This window comes from Salvelinus fontinalis, chromosome 36 (genome assembly GCF_029448725.1).
Source record: "Salvelinus fontinalis isolate EN_2023a chromosome 36, ASM2944872v1, whole genome shotgun sequence".
Lineage (NCBI taxonomy): Eukaryota > Metazoa > Chordata > Actinopteri > Salmoniformes > Salmonidae > Salvelinus > Salvelinus fontinalis.
In genome coordinates this window covers 23216911-23238069 of record NC_074700.1, presented here as the reverse complement: position 1 = coordinate 23238069, position 21159 = coordinate 23216911, and the positions used below count along the sequence as shown (strand labels likewise).

Here is a 21159-nt window from a genome sequence, read left to right as displayed (position 1 = left end):
GATAAGCCTAACATTAACAAACAACCATAATATACTGGTTTGATAGGCCTAGCATTAACAAACAATCATAGTGTACTGGTTTGATAGGCCTAACATTAACAAACAACCATAATATACTGGTTTGATAGGCTTAACAGTAACAAACAACCATAATATACTGGTTTGATAGGCCTAACATTAACAAACAACCATAATATACTGGTTTGATAGGCTTAACATTAACAAACAACCATAATATACTGGTTTGATAGGCCTAACATTAACAAACAACCATAATATACTGGTTTGATAGGCTTAACAGTAACAAACAACCATAATATACTGGTTTGATAGGCTTAACATTAACAAACAACCATAATATACTGGTTTGATAGGCTTAACAGTAACAAACAACCATAATATACTGGTTTGATAGGCCTAGCATTAACAAACAACCATAATGTACTATTCTACCGTACTTGAGAGCTTACTTTTTGCAGACATTGTAGGTTATACTTCAGAAAACTATATTTAACATGTCATTATCTCCCCGTGACTTGAAGATGTTTATACTTGGTTTGAAACCTCGATATACAGTATATCTGCATGCATTCATTCATTGGTTTTACAAAGCTTCTGCCTGTGATCCTTGTGTGGTTTTGAGTGGCTTATCTATTTAAGATTTAAATAGAAAGTGCAAATCTCTAGGCATTGTTGCAAATTGATCACATCAAGTTTACAATGGGTTTAACAGGATTTTCAGTCAATGTTTTCAACTGACAAAATCAAGTGTTATTTATTTAATTGTGAGACACTTTTTTTTAATAATACTATAGTTTTTAGTAGGCCTACCTGACTGGGGAGAGAAAGGCCTGCTATGTGGGCTTCTGTAAACTATATTTGTAGGCAGTTGATTACTCCTGCCTATTTTAAATATTCTTTTTTTTTGTCTGTGATCGACTGGTTGTACTGAAGGACAATGCAAAGTGAAGAGTCGGTTGCAGGTTCATCGACTGATGGCCACAATGAATTGGATTTTAAATGTTTATTATTGAGAATATATTTATAGAAAATAGGCCAGCTGTTGACGCTGGTCATAAACGGAGACTATAACTCCAAGACGGGGGTGAATTGTATTAGCTTGTGTGTATGTGGCAATAACCGGGTAAATAAGCTAGCTAACATTAGCAATGGATCTAATGATGGAATCGCAATGCGAGTATTTTATGTATTTCCCTGCTGTTCCCATCACGGACCTTTCCGACCCGTCAAAATACCGAACTCTCCCCCGTCGCAGTCACCTCTATCTCGGCGAGACCGTGCAGTTCTTGTTGGTCCTGCGGTCCAGAGATGAAAGGTCAGGTTCGGGCGGGACAAAGGGAAACGGGGATAGTGACAGCGGTACCCAGGCTTGGAAGCAGCTGGTCGGGTCCCTCTCCGCTGTAGCAAGTGTCTGCCCCGGAGAGAGCCGACATCGCTCCCAACTTCACCCCCACGAGTTCCAGAGAAGCTACAGCGACGACGGTGCAGACGAGGACCCCGACGAGGTTGACTTTGCTGCGGGTACAGCCCATATAGGCAGAAGGGAGTCCAGGAATCGAGGCTTCAGAGAATGCAAGCCGCTTCTCATTCACAATAACACGGGGAGTGATGGGCGGCAGTATCGGCGGGCACCGATGCAGGTAATATGAAATAATTAATAACAGTCTGGTGATAAGTGGAAGGGAAAGAAGGGTCCGTAAGTGGACTATAAACATACCCAGTTTATTGTATTTTATAATAGGCTACGTGTACACCTCTTGTGTGAAATAGGAAGTGCTGACATTTCCTGGGCTGATAAGAGTGCAGCAGAATCACACATGTAAACCACGACCACAGTGAACCAGGACCACAGTGAACCAGACCTTTTTCAACTTCCTGCATGCACTGACCCAACAAGCCAAAACACCGTCTCACTCTGACTATGATAACTTGTTATTGTGATCTGCTGTACATGTCGGCGCTATCTAGTAGTTACTGATGACATACAAGACGCCTCAAGCATGCGAGCCTCAGCACTGTTTCGATTTGTCCGAACTTGACATTGAGAGAGAAAGAGCAGGGCTTGTGGAGTATTTGCTCACCGCTGCCTGTTATGAAGCCGCACGGTGCCAGTGCAGACAGACAAAAACAACCCAGTCATATTTTCAGAGAAGTCATACCACCTCTCATAACACAGCAGCTCATAGCCAAACAAATGTGCCTTGAGGTGTTGGCAACGCTGCAAGAATACACCCACTATGATAGTCAATGTGGGCAAAATAATGGGAATGGATTGTTGTATTTGTGGCACTCAACCACACTTTAATTTCCCATGTCTGTTGTGAAAGATCCTGTTTGTCCATCATACACTGCTGATGTGGGAGAGTGGATAACAGTAGTGACTCACATCCGTATCAAGAATCTATAGTCCAAATAAAGCCTCCTCCTTTCTTTTTGTGAGAGCCCATTGTTTACATAATCTCTCTCTGTGTGGCACACACACACACACACACACACACACACACACATATAATATAGTTTTTCTGTCTCGTCTTCTCTCTCCTAGTCACCCATGAACAATAGAAAATTATATAATATTTCTGTGTGTGTGTACTTGTGCCCTCCTCTCTCCTAATCACCCATAGACAATAGAAAATTATATAATATTTCTGTGTGTGTGTACTTGTGCCCTCCTCTCTCCTAATCACCCATAGACAATAGAAAATTATATAATATTTCTGTGTGTGTGTACTTGTGCCCTCCTCTCTCCTAGTCACCCATGGACAATAGAAAATGATATAATATTTCTGTGTGTGTGTACTTGTGCCCTCCTCTCTCCTAGTCACCCATGGACAAGCCAGTGGTACTGAACGATGAGGTCATCTTCCCTCTGACCGTCTCATTGGACAAACTCCACGTCAACACGCTCAAGGTCAAGGTGAGAGTGTGTTTATGTGTGGTAAGATCGTAGTGACTATTCATGTTCATAACCTCGCCATAACCTGTGCATTCCTGTCTATGTCAGATCGTAGTGACAGTGTGGAAGCAGGAGAAGGAGAAGGCAGAGATCAGGGAACATGGTTACCTCACCATCCTACAGCTGAGGAGTCCCACACACACCTTCAGACAGGACCTCAACACCTTCAAGGCCCAGGGTACACACAAACACACACACATGCCTTTGAAATTCAAAAAACTCAAAACATCATATTTGCATTCAATTAAATATTGTACAGAATAGTTTTTTTTATGACATATCTCTCTTTCTCCCCCTCCTTCCCCCTCTCTGTCCAGTCAGCACCACCCTGAGTGTTCTTCCTCCTCCGACTGTGAAATGTCAACAGATTACCGTCTCCGGGAAGCACCTGACCGTACTCAAAGGTAGGGAGCTGGGGAGGTTAAACTTTGTTACACTGAACGAGAAACACTCTGGACCCTATTTACACTGAACGAGAAACACTCTGGACCCTAGTTATACTGAATGAGAAACACTCTGGACCCTAGTTACACTGAACGAGAAACACTCTGGACCCTAGTTAAAGCCGTGAAATGGTAGGGGGCTGTTTGTGGATTTAGAATGGACTCACACTATTTCTTCTTAACCCTAGACTCATTGGGTGTTTTCTATTCTCAGATTTGCTAAGTCTCACTCTCACCCTGCTCTGAAGCTAAGAGCTCCTGACTTCTGAATAAAGGAAAGATTGAAACAAGCTCTGTGTGTGTGTGTGTGTGTGTGTGTGTGTGTGTGTGTGTGTGTGTGTGTGTGTGTGTGTGTGTGTGTGTGTGTGTGTGTGTGTGTGTGTGTGTGTGTGTGTGTGTGTGTGTGTGTGTGTGTGTGTGTGTGTGTGTGTGTGTGTGTGTGTGTGTGTGTGTGTGGTGTGTGTGTGTAAAATCCTGTTCATTCACTGGAATTAATCAGAGCCATGTATATAGAGAGTTGGGCCAACTTTACGAATTTTTAATATTGTTCCAATTCTAGAAATTCAGTTGCAAAGCATTATTTAAATATTCCCCATGTCTTGTTAATGGGGCGCTAACATGGCTGCCATAGAATGTTGGTGTGTCATGTAAAGGAATCATAATGCAGAAACCTCAATCTATCTAAATACATGGCTCTGGAATGAATCAACCAGCAAGGACAATCATTTGCTGTTGTCCAGTCTGACCTGGTGGCAGTACAGTAGCTGCTTGGGTAATGCCCTAGTTGAGGAGTGCCAAATGAAGATTCATGATTAGTCCTGTGTGGCTCAATTGGTAGAGCATGGCACCTGCAATGCTAGGGTTGTGGATGTCAATTCCCGCTTAGGCCACCCATATGAAAAAGTTATGCACTTACTGTTGTAAGTCGCTTTGGGAAAAAGCATCTGATAAATGGCATATTTATTTTATGTTATTTCCTGTTTGAAAACAAAGTGCCTAAGCTAGTGGTTATGCTAACACAGTATTGGTTTGTTAACAGCAACAGAGAGCAAAGTATGACAAATCAAGTACTTTATCCTCGCTGCCACAGTGTTATTACAGTGTTATGCAACAAGAAGTGTAATGGCTCATATGTGGTGTGTGTGTGTGTGTGTGTGTTTACACTATAGAGTAAGAGGACCCTCTGAAATGACCCTGTATTGTTTTAAAGGGATAGTGTGACAACTACAGCGCCTTCAGAAAATATTCATGTCCTTTGACTTATTCCACATTTTGTCGTGTTGTAGCTTGAAGTAAAAATTGATTTAATATATATATTTGCATACCCATCTACACACAATAACCCATAATGACAAAGTAAGAGAAAAAAAAAAATACATTTTTGCAGATGTATTGAAAAAAAATTACAGAAATCTTTAATTTCTTTAATTTCCATATGTATTCACACCCCTGAGTCAGTACTTTTAAAAGCACATTTGGCAGCGATAACAGGTGTGAGTCTTTTGGGGTAAGTCTCTAAGAGCTTTCCACACCTCAAATGTGTAACATTTGCACATTATTCTTTTCATAATTCTCCAAGCTATGTATAATTGGTTGTTGATCATAGCTTGACAACCATTTTCATTGCCATATATTTTCAAGTAGATTTAAGTCAAAACTGTAACTCGGCCTCTCAGGAACATTCACTGTCTTCATGGTAAGAAACTCCAGTGTAGATTTGGCCTTGTGTTTTAGGTTGTTGTCCTGCTGAAAGGTGAATTCATCTCCCAGTGTCTGGTGGAAAGCACACTGAACCAGGTTTTCCTCTAGGATTTTACCTTTCTGTTTTTTTTTATTCTGAAAAACTCCCCAGTAGATGAACGATTACAAGCATAACCATAACATGATGCAACTACCACCATGCTTGAAAATATGTGGAGTGGTACTCAGTAATGTGTTTTACTGGATTTGCCCCAAACATTACACTTTGTATTCAGGACAAAAAGTGAATTGCTTTGCCACTTTATTTGCAGTATTACTTTAGTGCCTTATTGCAAACAGGATGCATGTTTTGGAATATTTGTATTCTCTACAGGCTTCCTTCTTTTCACTCAATTAGGTTAGTATTGTGGAGTAACTACAATGTTGTTGATCCACCCTCAGTTTTCTCCTATCACATCCATTAAACTCCGTAACTGTTTTAAAGTCCCCATTGGCCTCGTGCTGACATCCCTGAGCGGTTTCCTTCTCCTCTGGCAACTAAGTTAGGAAGGATGCCTGTATCTTTGTAGTGACTAGGTGTATTGATATACCATCCAATGTGTAATTAATAATTTTACTATGCTCAAAGGGATATTCAATGTCTGCTTTTGATTTTTGTTTTACCCATCTACCAATGGGTGACCTTCTTTGCGAGGTATTGGAAAACCTCCCTGGTCTGTTTTGAAATTCACTGCTCAACCGAGTGAACTTACATATAATTGTATGTGTGGGTCCAGAGATGAGGTAGTCATTCAACATTCATGTTAAACACTATTATTGCACACAGAGTGAGTTCATGCAATTTATTATGTGACTTGTTAAGCACATTTTTACTCCTGAACTTATTTAGGCTTGTCATAACTAATGGGGTTGAATACTTATTGACTTAAGATATTTCCGCTTTTCATGTTGAATTAATTTGTACAAATTTTGAGAAACATCATTTTACTTTGACATCATGGGGTATTGTATGTAGGCCAGTGACAAAATAAATCTACATTTGAATCCATGTTAAATTCAGGCTGTAACACAACAACATGTGGAAAAGTAATGGGGTGTGAGTACTTTCTGAAGGCAGTGTAAGCCCTTTTTTCTACTTACCCAGACACAGATGAACTCATGGATACCATTTTTATGTTTCTACATACGTACACAAACCCCACTTACAGCATCCACATCCCATTAAAGGAATAGTGCGACATTTTGGCAACCGAGAGCAGTTTCTCTGTGTGCAGGTTGAAGGTCGTATGCTAGCAGTTCCTATAGACTTCCAGTCATTGCACTAACTGTAGTTGGCAACGGCCCCAGAAACTACCTTCAACTTCCTTCAAACTGCACACAGAGAAACTGCTCTCGGGTGCCAAAATGTTGCGCTATTCCTTTAATGGGATGTGGGATTTGTGTATGTGTATAAATATTGTCCTATGGAAGTGACTCCATTGTTTTAGGAGACAATACTACCATGACCTTTAGGAGACAATACTACCATGACCTTTAGGAGACAATACTACCATGACCTTTAGGAGACAATACTACCATGACCTTTAGGAGACAATACTACCATGACCTTTAGGAGACAATACTACCATGACCTTTAGGAGACAATACTACCATGACCTTTATGAGACAATACTACCATGACCTTTAGGAGACAATACTACCATGACCTTTAGGAGACAATACTACCATGACCTTTAGGAGACAATACTACCATGACCTTTTGGAGACAATACTACCATGACCTTTAGGAGACAATACTACCATGACCTTTAGGAGACAATACTGCCATGACCTTTAGGAGACAATACTACCATGACCTTTAGGAGACAATACTACAATGACCTTTAGGAGACAATACTACCATGACCTTTAGGAGACAATACTACCATGACTTTTAGGAGACAATACTACCATGACCTTTAGGAGACGATACTACCATGACCTTTAGGAGACGATACTACCATGACCTTTAGGAGACGATACTACCATGACCTTTAGGAGACGATACTACCATGACCTTTAGGAGACAATACTACCATGACCTTTAGGAGACAATACTACCATGACCTTTAGGAGACAATACTACCATGACCTTTAGGAGACAATACTACCATGACCTTTAGGAGACAATACTACCATGACCTTTAGGAGACAATACTACCATGACCTTTAGGAGACAATACTACCATGACCTTTAGGAGACAATACTGCCATGACTTTTAGGAGACAATACTACCATGACCTTTAGGAGACAATACTACCATGACCTTTAGGAGACAATACTGCCATCACCTTTAGGAGACAATACTACATCACTTAAACATCTCATTCTCTCTGTTTTCCTGTTCCTGTCTCTTTTTGAATATCTCCTACCTCTCTCTCGCTCCCCGCTCCACCTCTCTCTCCCCCCTCCACCTCCCACTCTCTCACCCTTTTCCACCCCCCCTCCACCTCTCTCCCCCCCTCCACCTCTCTCCAGTATTAAACTCCAGTTCCCAGGAGGAGATGTGTGTTAGGAACGTGAGGGTTCTTCCTAACTTCAACGCGTCCTACCTCCCCATGATGCCTGATGGCTCTGTACTCCTAGTGGACAATGTCTGGTAATTACAGTCCCAACCTTAACCATTAGGATTTAATGTAAAACTTGACTTAGGTCAGTGTCTGGTAAACAAGTGTTTGAAAGATGTAATGTCTGTCTAAATATTGTCTGTTTTTTTAAAACTGCTGTAAAAAAAATCTACATTTTTAAAGACCTTGATCAGAATGTTAAAAGTGCCACTTTTTGTAACCATTTTGTAACCACAACATTCTATACTACCTGTCTGCAGCCACCAATCAGCGGAGGTTACCATGGCATCATTCCACAGAATGAACAGTAGCTCCTCCCACCTTCCCAGCATGCTCTCTGCCCTGGAGGAGCAGAACTTCCTGTTTCAGCTGCAGCTCAGAGACCAGCCAGAGGAAGATTCCAGCGAGGTGAGAGTGGGGAAGATTCTCAATTGGGCAAAAGTCTATCCTCTCCTCGACTCCTTCCCCGAAACCGATAAGTGGGTAATAGTCGTGGAGAGTGTCAATTTGTTAGTAGGAGAACGGAGGATTGTGCTAGCCTCCATGATAACCTACTTCGGCAGAGGATGCACAGGTGTATCCTCATGGAGGCTAGTGCAGAAGTGTTTAAACATTGGCCACTCCCCCCTTTGAATCAGCTGTTGTTTTTTGGAATGAGAAAAGCAAGCACACATTTCAAAGCTATATGCTACTTATCCTTTTATCTAGAAAATGTTAATGTGCGAGTGCAGATGTCTCATTTCATACAAGCGCATTTGTTTCTCCGTTTCCTCTCCTCGGCTCCTCTCCTCGGTTACCTTCAACCTTTTTCAAAAGCAGGCAGGGAGAGGTTCTCTCACGGAGAGAAAGGAGAATGTAATACCAAATGAAATAGTCCCTGTTTGTAACATAAAGGGGAGTGAAGGGAGTACCTGTGTCAGTGAGATACATTCCAGACTATAATATCATACTTAACCCGAATGTACACTACACGATTTTGGCCCGGATTTAGTTTTTGAGATTGGAGACAAAATTCCCATGTCATTGCCTACTCGGGACGCGCAGCCATCACTGACACTTGTTTAATGTGAGCGGGTCAGAGACACAATCTGAGGACTACCGATCTCGTCTTTGAGCAGTCCCAGACGTCCCAAATATTTTCAAACATGTTTGATTTTATCTGCATAAAATCTTCAATGCTCGTGTAGTGTGAAACAAAACGTTTTGAAAACGGTGACAAGCAATAGCCAATGAGAGCTCGCCAGAGAAGAAAACAGGGAGATGATGAGTGTTTCGCTTCACCCAGGATGTGTAGACTAGAGCAGGAGCGATGACTACAACTAGTATGTGTTTGTACTTGCCTTTAACCAAAGCCAAAGTGTCAAATCGCTATAGCTCTGAAGTTCACAACCAATGTTATTCAATTCAATATGTTGGCTTGATACAGTTGAAGTGGGAAGTTTACATACACTTAGGTTGGAGTCATTAAAACTTGTTTTTCAGTCACTAAATTGACTGTGCCTTTAAACAGCTTGAGAAAATCAGGGAAATAATGTCATGGCTTTAGAAGCTTCTGATAGGCTACTTGACGTCATTTGAGTCAGTTGGAGGTGTACCTGTGGATATATTTCAAGGCCTACCTTCAAACTCAGTGCCTCTTTGCTTGACATGGGAAAGTCAAAAGAAATCAGCCAAGACCTCAGAAAAAAATGTAGACCTCCACAAGTCTGGTTCATCCTCGGGAGCAATTTCCAAATGCCTGAAGGTACCACGTTCATCTGTACAAACAATAGTACGCAAGTATAAATACCATGGGACCACGCAGCCGTCATACCACTCAGGAAGGAGACACGTTCTGTCTCTTAGAGATGAACATACTTTGGTGCGAATGGTGCAAACAATCCCAGAACAACAGCAAAGGACCTTGTGAAGATGCTGGAGGAAACAGGTACAAAAGTATCTATATCCACAGTAAAATGAGTCCTATATCAACATAACCTGAAAGGCTGCTCAGCAAGGAAGAAGCCACTGCTCCAAAACCGCCATAAAAAAAGCCAGACTACGGTTTGCAACTGCACATGGGGACAAAGATGGTACTTTTTGTAGAAATGTCCTCTGGTCTGATGAAACAAAAATAGAACTGTTTGGCCATAAGGACCATTGTGATGTTTGGAGGAAAAAGGGGGAGTCTTGCAACCCGAAGAACACCATCCCAACCGTGAAGCACAGGGGTGGCAGCATCATGTTGTGGGGTGCTTTGCTGCAGAAGGGACTGGTGCACTTCACAAAATAGATGGCATCATGAGGAAAGAAAATGATGTGGCTATATTGAAGCAACATCTTAAGACATCAGTCAGGAAGTTAATGCTTGGTCCTAAATGAGTCTTCCAAATGGACAATGACCCCAAGCATACTTCCAAAGTTGTTGCAAAATGGCTTAAGGACAACAAAGTCAAAGTATTGGAGTGGCCATCACAAAGCCCTGACCTCAATCCCATAGAAAATGTGTGGGCAGAACTGAAAAAGCGTGTGCGAGCAATGAGGCCAACAAACCTGACTCCTTTACACCAGCTCTGTCAGGAGGAATGGGCCAAAATTCACCCAACTTATTGTGGGAAGCTTGTGGAAGGCTACCCGAAACGTTTGACCCAAGTTAAACAATTTAAAGGCAATGCTACCAAATACTAATTAAATGTATGTAAACTTCTGACCCACTGGGAATGTGATGAAAGAAATAAAAGCTGAAATAAATCATTCTCCCTACTATTATTCTGACATTTCACATTCTTAAAATAAAGAGGTGATCCTAACTGACCTAAGACAGGGAATTTTTACAATGATTAAATGTCAGGAATTGTGAAAAACTGAGTTTAAATGTATTTGGCTAAGGTGTATGTAAACTTTCGACTTCAACTGTTTTTCCACTTTGTTCAGTTCATCCGGAAAGTATTCAAATCTGGACTTTTGTTACGTTACAGCCTTATTCTAAAATGGATGAAATAAATAAAATCCTCATCAATCTACACACAATACCCTATAATGATAAAACAAAAACAGGTTTTTAGAAAATGTTTGCAAATGTATGAAAAATACAAAACAAAATACCTTATTTACATATGTATTCAGATCCTTTGCTATGAGACTCGAAATTGCGCTCCGATGCATCCTGTTTCCATTGATCATCTTTGAGATGTTTCTACAACTTGACTGGAGTCCACTTGTGCTAAATTCAACTGATTGGACATGATTTGGAAAGGCACACACCTGTCTATATAAGGTCCCACAGTTGACAGTGCATGTCAGAGCAAAACACCAAGCCATGAGGTCGAAGGAATTGTCCGTAGAGATCCGAGACAGGATTATGTTGAGGCACAGATCTGGGGAAGGGTACCAAAACATTTCTGCAGCATTGAAGGTCCCCAAGAACACAGTGGCCTCCATCATTCTTAAATGTAAGAAGTTTGGAACCACCAAGACTCTTCCTAGAGCTGGCTGCCTGGCCAAACTGAGCAATCGGAGGAGAAGGGCCTTGGTCAGGGAGGTGACCAAGAACCCGATGGTCACTCTGACAGAGCTCCAGAGTTCCTCTGTGGAGATGGGAGAACCTTCCAGAAGGACAACCATCTTTGCAGCACTCCACCAGTCAGGCCTTTATGGTAGAGTGGCCAGATGAAAGCCACTCCTCAGTAAAAGGCACATGACAGCTCACTTGGAGTTTGCCAAAAGGCACCTAAAGGACTCAGACCATGAGAAACAAGATTCCCTGGTCTGATGAAACCAAGATTGAACTTTTTGGCCTGAATGCCAAGCGTCATGTCCGGAGGAAACCTGGCACCATCCCTACGGTGAAGCATGGTGGCAGCAGCATCATGCTGTGGGGATGTTTTTCAGCGGAAGGGACTGGGAAGCTAGTCAGGATCGAGAGAGAGGTGAATAGAGCAAAGTTCAGAGAGATCCTTGATGAAAACCTGCTCCAGATTGCTCAGGACCTCCGACTGGGGGCGAACGTTCATCTTCCAACAGGGTAACGACCCTAAGCATACAGCCAAGACAACGCAGGAGTGGTTTCGGGACAAGTCTCTGAATGTTGTGGTGGTTATTTCTTCATTGTCAAATGAGGAGACATAAACTTTTCATACAAGTCAGAGTTAAACTAAATCTTTATTCACTTATTAATAAGAAAAGCATGTCACACCACACACACAGGTGATTCATGTGAGTGCTCTGCAATAACGATGGCTGGTCGACACAACACTCTTGAATGTTGTGTTGAGAGCCCCGACACAAAAAATACCAACATCTTTTATATGGCAAAGATACACCCCCTTAGTCTAGATGACACACAACAGATGTGTGGAATGGGTCACAAGGTCAGGATTTGTATGAAATAAATAAATAATTCATAGCAGACAGTATCTGCTGTGAAGACTGTTCTCATTGTAAGGAAACCAGGGTTTAGCCCCCAAAACGAGGTTCCTCTCAACCCGAGCCATCTCTCCCTGGTACTTTCCAGTCAGACCAGAGCAATTTCCCTCACATGAATGGAATGTGGCTTGTTAGGTTTACCACCAAAGGCAACGTAAATCTACTCTTTGCATTAAGCCGCAGAGGCCCACTCTCAGTTCACACAGACACAATAGAGTTCTAAGAACCCTTATTCTTTTGCATAAAATTACCATTTGATGCAATAACAGTATTATGACATAATCTTGTAATTTCACCACCACAATGTCCTTGAGTGGCCCAGACAGAGCCTGGACTTGAACCCAATACATCTCTGGAGAGACCTAAAAATAGCTGTGCAGCGACCTTCCCCATCCAACTTGACAGAGCTTGAGAGGCTCTGCAGAGAAGAATGGGAGAAACTTCCCAAATACAGGTGTGCCAAGCTTGTAGCATCATACCCAAGAAGACTTGAGGCTGTAATCGCTGTCAAAGTTGCTTCAACAAAGTACTGAGTAAAGGGTCTGAATACTTATGTAAATGTAATATTTCAGTTTTTATTTTTTATAAATAGTTTTTGCTTTGTCGTTATGGGCTATTGTGTGTAGATTGATGAGGGAGAAAAACAATTGAGGCTGTAAAATAAAAACATTTGGAAAAGTAAAGGGGTCTGAATACTTTCAGATTGTATTGTATGGCAAGCGTTAATGTCTGACTGAAAATATTTGAGGCTGCTTTGAGCCACAGCTCGTTGTAGCTACGTTTAATCTAATCACATCGTTGTTTTGGCGAGACAGCGTGGTATCGACAATCCTTACGACCAAGTGAAGAATCTTGTAGTGTGTGACCCCCATCTGTGCCACATTGTTTAGTGTGCGCGCCACTATGTTGGCAAGACCATCGCTCAGCAAATTATTATATATTTTTTTTCTTTGTGTAGTGTACAACCGGCTTTAGTGTGAGATCATTTCAACTGTTTTAGATTAAACATATGCATGAAAGATCTGCCAATAATGTCCTTATGTCTACAGCATGAGATCATTTGAGGAATGTGTTTTTCTTTCTGGTTTAGGGTCTGGAGGTTCCATTGGTGGCTGTGCTGCAATGGTCTACCTCTAAGCTCCCATTTACCAGGTAGGTTTACTTTTTAAATGTTTCTATTTTACCCTCTTTTTTTCTCCACAATTACGATCTTGTCTCATCGCTGCAACTCCCCAACGGGCTCGGGAGGCGAAGGTCGAGTCATGCGTCCTCTGAAATATGACCCGCCCAACCGTGCTTCTTAAAACCAGGCCGCTTAACCTGGAAGCCAGCCGCACCAATGTGTCAGAGGAAACACCGTTCAACTGACGACCGGGGTCAGCTTGCAAGTGCCCGGCACGCCATAAGGGGTCGCTAGAGAGCGCGATGAGCCAAGTAAAGCCCCCCCGCCAGACCCTCCCCTAACCCGGATGACGCTGGGCCAATTGTGCCTTGCCCTATGGGACTCCCGATCACGGTCGGCTGTGATACTGCCCGGGATCGAACCCAGGTTTGTAGTGACTCCTCTAGTACTGCGATGCAGTGCCTTAGACTGCTGCGCCACTCAGGAGGCCCAGGGGCCAGATTCACAAAACCTTCTTAAGAAGCGATTTCCTCTTAACTGCCATTTTTTTCCTTAACTATAAACTCGAGAAGAAAGTTAAGCAAAGCTGCTATGCCTCAAAAAGGTTATTGGAAATTTTCTTGTGCTATTTCTTATGTTTCTCTTTTAGCAACATTTTTCTTGAAAATGAAGTTCTTGGAAATGTTCTTAATTCCAAGATGGCTAAGCCCTTGTCTTAAACTCAGGGCAGTAAGAGAAAAAGCTCATGAAAGCAATTGACCATGTTTAATTCACACAACTTCATCTGAAAGTTTCAGTATGGACATATTTTAGAACAGTAATCTCGGTAAGAAAATACATGATTGCCATTGCTTGCTAGAGTTAAATCTTGGTTTCATCAGACCAGAGAATCTTGTTTCTCATGGTCTGAGAGTCCTTTAGGTGCCTTTTGGCAAACTCCAAGTGAGCTGTCATGTGCCTTTTACTGATTGGTGTTGCTACAGAGATGGTTGTTCTTCTGGAAGGTTCTCCCATCTCCACAGAGGTACTCTGGAGCTCTGTCAGAGTGACCATCGGGTTCTTAATCACCTCCCTGACCAAAGCCCTTCTCCTCCAATTGCTCAGTTTGGCCGGGCAGCCAGCTCTAGGAAGAGTCTTGATGGTTCCAAACTTCTTACATTTAAGAATGATGGAAGCCACTGTGCTCTTGGCGACCTTCAATGCTGCAGAAATGTTTTGGAACCCTTCCCCAGATCTGTGCCTCGACACAATCATGTCTCGGAGCTCTACTTACAGCTCCTTCGACCTCATGGCTTGGTTTTTGCTCTGACATGCACTGTCAACTGTGGGACCTTATATAGACAGGTGTGTGTCTTTCCAAATCAATTGAATTTACCACAGGTGGACGCCAATCAAGTTGTAGAAACATCTCAAGGATGATCAATAGAAACAGGATGCACCTGAGCTCAATTTCGAATCTCATAGCAAAGGGTCTGAATACTGCAAAAATCTCGAAAAACCTGTTTTCGCTTTGTCATTATGGGGTATTGTGTATAGATTGATGTGAAAAAAAAGTATTTGAATCCATTTTAGAATAAGGCTGTAGCGTAACTAAATGTGGGAAGGGGTCCCAATACTTTCCGATTGCACTGTAACTACCCTATTATAACTACAAGCATACCTACAAGCCTTCCCTTCACAAGATACATGTACACCTAGTATTTGTTGGAACTACCCCATAATAACTACTCTCCATTTTAATTCTATTATCTGTCCAAATATACCTACCCCATTATTACCTGATTTGACCTTCTTCACTTCCCTTCCCCAGGTACATTTCGACCCACTACCAGCTACCCAGCGTGAGACTGGACTGCCCCCGTTTGGTGATGACAGCTTCCTGTCAGAGTGCCGTGAGGCCGCAGGAGCACTTCCGGGTCAAATACACCCTCCTCAACAACCTGCAGGACTTCCTGGCTGTACGCCTGGTCTGGACACCCGAAGGTGAGAAGAGATAATCATTATGGAGGGGGGAAAAGAGTGATAGAGAGAGATTGGAAGAGGGATGGAAAGAGACAGATGGAGGAGAGCCAAAAAATAATGGAGAGGTTGTTACAGGGGAGGGAGGGAGAGAGAGGTGTAGTGGTAGATGAAGGCTGAATCCTGTCTAACATCCAGTCATGATTTGTAACAAAGCCCCTAACTAACTGACTACATACCAGAGGAACAGAATGACTTTAGGTTATATTATATTGCTCTCTCCTTGGTTAAACTAAGCACCATCCTCTCTCCCTTCCTCCCCCCAGGTCGTGGTCGGCAGGAGGACCCGTCAGCGAGTTCTGTGGTGTGTCACTCCCCCCTCAACAACTTGGGACAGTGTCGGAAAGGATCCACCCTCTCCTTCACAGTTGCCTTCCAGATTCTCAAGGCAGGACTGTTTGAGGTACCAACACACACACACACACACACTCTGTCTGTCTGTCTGTCTGTGTCTGTCTGTCTGTCCGTCTGTCCGTCCTCAGACCAAACATTACTCACTCACCCTCCTCTTCCTCTCCAGTTAAGCCAGCACATGAAGCTGAAGCTCCAGTTCACAGCGTCCTGTTCCAACCCCCCTGCTGAGGCCAGAGCCATGTCTCTGTCTCTGTCCCGTAACAACTCTCCCTCCAGCCCTGCAGTCAGAGACCTGCTGGACAGACAGAGTCTGGGACGGTCACAGAGCTTCTCTCACCAACAACCCTCACGGTCACATCTTATGAGGTAGGAGACACAGACGCGGATATACAGTCGCTAGTGAAAGTCTTGCTGCCTTAAAATGTCATCTAAAAAGGAATACATTCAATGTTTTCCCTACCGATCTACACAACCTACTCCACATTTTCAAAAAATAATTATCAGTTATAGAACATTTCCCAAATGAATAAAACTAATAATGAATAAAGAAATGAATAAAACAAAGGTGTTTTGATTGCGTAGGTATATAGTTCTCATTCACTTTGAGAATGTACAGTAGGTTGTATAGATCGGGGAGGAAAAACATCAAATGTATATTCCCTTTTTAGATTTAACTTGAAGGCAGAACACACACGTAGACACACACACATTAGCATTCAGTCAAACACGCACACACCCAACCATACTGTAATCCCCAAGTTCTGGCAGTGCCTCCCTGACCGCTCTGACTCTTTGAACTCTCTCCTAATCATCCCCATCTTGTGTGTGTGCCTGTGTGTGTCTGTCTGTTGCGTCTGTCTGTATCTGTCCATGTGTGTGTTCCAGGACGGGCAGTGTTATGGAGCGGCGGGCCATCACTCCTCCAGTGGGATCTCCAGTGGGTCGACCCCTCTACCTTCCCCCCGAACGCCCCGTCCTCTCACTGGATAAGATCGCCAAGAGAGAGTGTAAGGTATTGGTACTGGAACTTGGAAGAGACTGGGAGAGCGAGGGAGGGAGGGTTGGAGGAATGAGGTAGAGAGGAAATAAGAGATGTGAAGAGGGGGGGGAGAACATTTTTCATTGAGCATTTCATCCAACCTGAAACAAAATGCAAAAACTGGTTCACACAAAAATACAGACCACAGTCACCACACTGAATGACTTACTCTACATGACCCACATCATTTCAAGACACCGGAGAAGTTACTTTCAACACAATTCTTTTTCTTTTTTTACTATTATTTCAACATTCTGTTTTATTCCTTGTTTTATGTCTTGGTGTGTAATTAAATATGTAAATAACTGTTTTACACAGAAAAACATCGGGTGGCGAGCTAGATCTGCAGTAATATTTGGGCTGCCATTTAACGTGAAATTCACAGGGTTTGGTTCATTAATAAACTTAATACATTGTCTAACTAACACTATTAAGTGTTCTCTAACACTGTTCTGCATGCGACATGTTTGATGTAAAACTTTGGATGTTCAAGCTAGAGTCCTTGAGTCAAGCAATAACAAGCAGCCACCCCGCCTCTGTTTTTGTAAAAATCTTTGGGATAGGCCTGGAGTGATGTAACCACTGTCATAGACAGAGCTATGGATGCAAAGACTGACCTTCCATGATATCAAAATTATTATTTTAGCCATGTTTTGAAGGACTGACCATTCATGATTTCAAAATTATTATTTTAGCCATGTTTTGAAGGAATGACCATTCATGATATCAACATTATAATTTAGCCATGTTTTGAAGGAATGACCATCCATGATATCAACATGATAATTTAGCCATGTTTTGAGGCTGTACAGTGTTTGTTTACATTGTTTTACTCCAATGTTTGTAAACAAACTTATATTTTTGGTTCTGATGGGGTACGACTGTTGCTCTTGAGGCATTTATAATATTCTTCAAGAATCAATGGGTATATATAATTCCTAAGTAAAAAAAAAAATGATGTAGCAACTAAGGATTCTAGCTTTAACAAAAGCACCAGGATGACCCAGAGAAAAGGCTGAGTTCGGTTTCATTGTGGAAAAAATGTAGTTTCACTCTTGTTACAATGTGTTGTAGTTTAGTGACTAAGGGTGTTACGTTCCCCAGTTTCTGTGTTGTGGGAGGCGTGCGTAACAAAGGGCCACAGTCTCTACACTGAATTTAAAACATTTCATATTTTTTTCTTTGCACTGGCTATCAGAGATTTTGTGTATTTGTCGGATTTTTATTATTTTATTTTGTCAGCATTTGCTGCTGCTTAAAAATCTACAATTTTCTCATCTCCTTAGTACACTACATATTAGTACACACTCCATGATAGGGAATAATCCTGCATCCTTTCCAATCATTTGTCTTTCCTTTGCGTCCCTATACAACCTACAGTCTAATGGATTTAACAATGGTGGAACCTCTCTCCAATCCAATACTTTTACATCCAAGCCGGGAAATTGTGCAAGTGCACATTTTGGGAGAAGGGTGGTGGAGAATTGGGACATAGCCTGCCACTGTGGTTCACAGCTGTTTAAGCTTTGACTGGTTGAGCCTGTTGATCGTTGTAGTCATTCAGACTTGACCTTATTATTAGGGATTTAGTCCTATTGGCTAATCCAGAATAGTGCATTATTTAAAGTCAGTCCCTGTAGCTGTTTTCAACTGTTTCCATTTGTGTTAGTAACATGAATGATCGTGGTGTGTGTGTGTGTGTGTGTGGTATGCTTCTGAATGAGCCTAAAACACTGGATCTATATTTGTCTTTTCATTTTATTTTCTGGTTCATAAACCAATGGGAATGGCCAAGAGGTATCTATCCCTGATGTAAAAGACAATGTGATATTCGGTGGGGACATTTCAAACAATCTGACAAAATGTGACTGTCTACTGAGTGGTATGCCTCATTTTCCCTGGACACAAACTACTTTCTTGTGTATCCTTTGTTCATTTCTATATCTTGTCAAGAAGGACACAAGAGACTTGAGTAGAGGATGTAGTTTGCTATTATTGTGTTTGTTTTTTGTTTAATTTCTGATGAAAAAACTCTGCATTGTTGGAAAAGGACCCGTAAGTAAGCATTTCACTGTTAGTCTCCACGTTTTTGATTCCGAAGCATGTGACATTTTTTGTTGTTGTTGATTCCAGGCTTTGTTTAATGCTAGTGGTAGATCATTGGTAAAGAATAGAGAACAGTAAAGGACCAAGACAGCTGCCTTGCAGAATACCACTTTTCCATTAAAGAAGACCCTCTGTGTTATATTGGATAGATACAGTGCATTCGGAAACTATTCAGACCCTTTTACTTTTTCCACATTTTGTTAGGTTACAGCCTTATTCTGAAATGGATTACATTGTTTTTTCCCCCACATCAATCTACACACAATACCCCATAATGACGAAGCAAAAACAGGTTTTTAGAAAAACCTATTCAGACCCTTTACTCAGTACTTTGTTGAAGCGCCTTTGGCAACAATTACAGCCTTGTGTCTCTGCAGATCCTCTGAAACTCTGTCAGATTGGATGGGGAGTGTCGCTGCAGAGCTATTTTCAGGTCTCTCCAGACATGTTCGATCGAGTTCAAGCACGGGCTTTTGCTGGACCACTCAAGGACATTCAGAGACTTTTCCCGATGTTGTCTTGGCTGTGTGCTTAGTGTTGTTGTCCTGTTGGAAGGTGGACCTTTGCCCCAGTCTGAAGTCCTGAGCCATCTGGAGCAGATTTTCATCAAGGATCTCTCCAAACTTTGCTCCGTTCATCTTTCCCTCGATCCTGACTAGTCTCCCAGTACCTGCCGCTGAAAAACATCCCCGCATCGTGATGCTGCCACCACCATGCTTCACCGTCGGGATGGTGCCAGGTTTCCTTCAGACGTGAAGGTTGGCATTCAGGTCAAAGAGTTCAATCTTTGACGTGAAGGTTGGCATTCAGGTCAAAGAGTTCAATCTTGGTTTCATCAGACTAGAGAATCTTGTTTCTCATGGTGAGAATCATTTAGGTACCTTTTGGCAAACTCCAAGCGGACTGCCATGTACCTTTTACTAAGGAGTGGCTTCCATCTGGCCACTCTACCATAAAGGCCTGATTGGTGGATTGCTACAGAGATGGTTGTCCTTCTGGAAGGTTCTCCCATCTCCACAGAGGAACTCTAGAGCTCTGTCAGAGTGACCATCGGGTTCTTTATCACGTCCCTGACCAAGGCCCTTCTCCCCGATTGCTCAGTTTGGCCAGGCGGACAGCTCTAGGAAGAGTCTTGGTGGTTCCAAACTTCATCCATTTAAGAATGAGTGAGGCCACTGTGTTCTTGGGAACCTTCAGTGCTGCAGAAATGTTTTTATACCCTTCCCCAGATCTGTGCCTCGACACAATCCTGTCCTGGAGCTCTACGGACAATTCCTTCGACCTCATGGCTTGGTTTTTGCTCTGACATGTACTGTCAACTGTGGGACCTTTTATATAGACAGGTGTGTGCCTTTCCAAATCGTGTCCAATCAATTGAATTTACCACAGGTGGACTCCAAGTTGAAGAAACATCTCAAAGATGATCAATGGAAACAAAATGCACCTGAGCTCAATTTTGAGTCTCATAGCAAAGGGTCTGAATACTTATGTAAATAAGGTATTTCTGTTTTTTATTTTGAATACATTTGCAAAATATTCTTTAAACCTGTTTTTACTTTGTCATTATGGGGGTATTATGTGTAGATTGATGAGGATTGTTTTTTTGAAAAAGGCTGTAAGGTAACAAAATGGGGGAAAAGTCAAGGGGTCTGAATACTTTCCGAATGCACTGTAGCTGTCAACCCATAGTAGAGTAGAGGATGTAGGCTTGTTTATCAGGATTTATTTTGTTTGTTTTTATTTACCTTGAAAAACAGCCCCATTCCATCTGCATTTCCATTGTTCCCTTTATCAGAGAAAAAGTTTGGTCATAACATTTCCATTCCTTTCCTTTTGTGATTTGAAATTAATTTATTATTTCCACTCAGACCAAAGTAACTCATAATTGCATTGTTTATGTATATTTTGGACTTATTTTTAACAGGAATTTGTTTTTAAGCACTTTATTTACATTTGAATTGTATTGTTCATGGTTCCTCGGACACACAAACACAAGGAATGCCTTGAATGCAAACGTCTGTTGGCAAAAAGTGTTTTGAATTTGCAACAAACATTTTGGAAAAAAGTGTTTTTGGTCACTCCTAGTTTGTTGCACTGACTGAATAAAGACAATTGGAAAGATTGGGCAGTTTGTATACATGCCTTTTGTGTGTGTGTGTGTGTGTGTGTGTGTGTGTGTGTGTGTGTGTGTGTGTGTGTGTGTGTGTGTGTGTGTGTGTGTGTGTGTGTGTGTGTGTGTGTGTGTGTGTGTGTGTATATATACATACATACACACATACAGTATATATACATACACACATATATATATAAAACAAGACCATGTTATGCTTGCAGCCAGTGGGGATTTTAGCATGTAACTATTGGTGGGGCAAACAAAAACATGTGG

At 41.9% G+C, this 21159-nt stretch overlaps 1 protein-coding gene across 2 annotated transcripts; it reads left to right on the top strand.

The window, feature by feature from the left end:
• The first annotated feature begins 928 nt into the window (after nt 1–928).
• LOC129835435 (trafficking protein particle complex subunit 14-like) lies at nt 929–20894 on the top strand. 2 transcript variants are annotated; one of them, XR_008756413.1, is made up of 12 exons: nt 929–1661; nt 2843–2938; nt 3026–3155; nt 3295–3381; nt 7640–7760; nt 7989–8136; nt 13223–13284; nt 15066–15238; nt 15541–15677; nt 15795–15994; nt 16514–19543; nt 19584–20894. XR_008756413.1 is itself a non-coding variant. In XM_055901075.1 (11 exons), the coding sequence occupies exons 1-11, from the start codon at nt 1170–1172 to the stop codon at nt 16704–16706; spliced, it is 1839 nt and encodes a 612-aa protein (XP_055757050.1). In that variant the 5' UTR covers nt 929–1169; the 3' UTR covers nt 16707–20894. The 2 variants fall into 2 exon arrangements, 1 of the variants encoding a protein (XP_055757050.1); XM_055901075.1 differs by having other exon boundaries at nt 16514–20894.
• Nucleotides 20895–21159: the final 265 nt, after the last annotated feature.

Excerpts from the sequence above, each read along its gene's own strand:
- LOC129835435 (XM_055901075.1), top strand. The coding sequence starts at position 1,170 with ATGGATCTAATGATGGAATCGCAATGCGAGTATTTTATGTATTTCCCT. Across the intron at positions 1,662-2,842 it reads ATCGGCGGGCACCGATGCAG|TCACCCATGGACAAGCCAGT; the intron begins GTAATATGAAAT and ends CCTCTCTCCTAG. Across the intron at positions 15,239-15,540 it reads CCTGGTCTGGACACCCGAAG|GTCGTGGTCGGCAGGAGGAC; the intron begins GTGAGAAGAGAT and ends TCCTCCCCCCAG.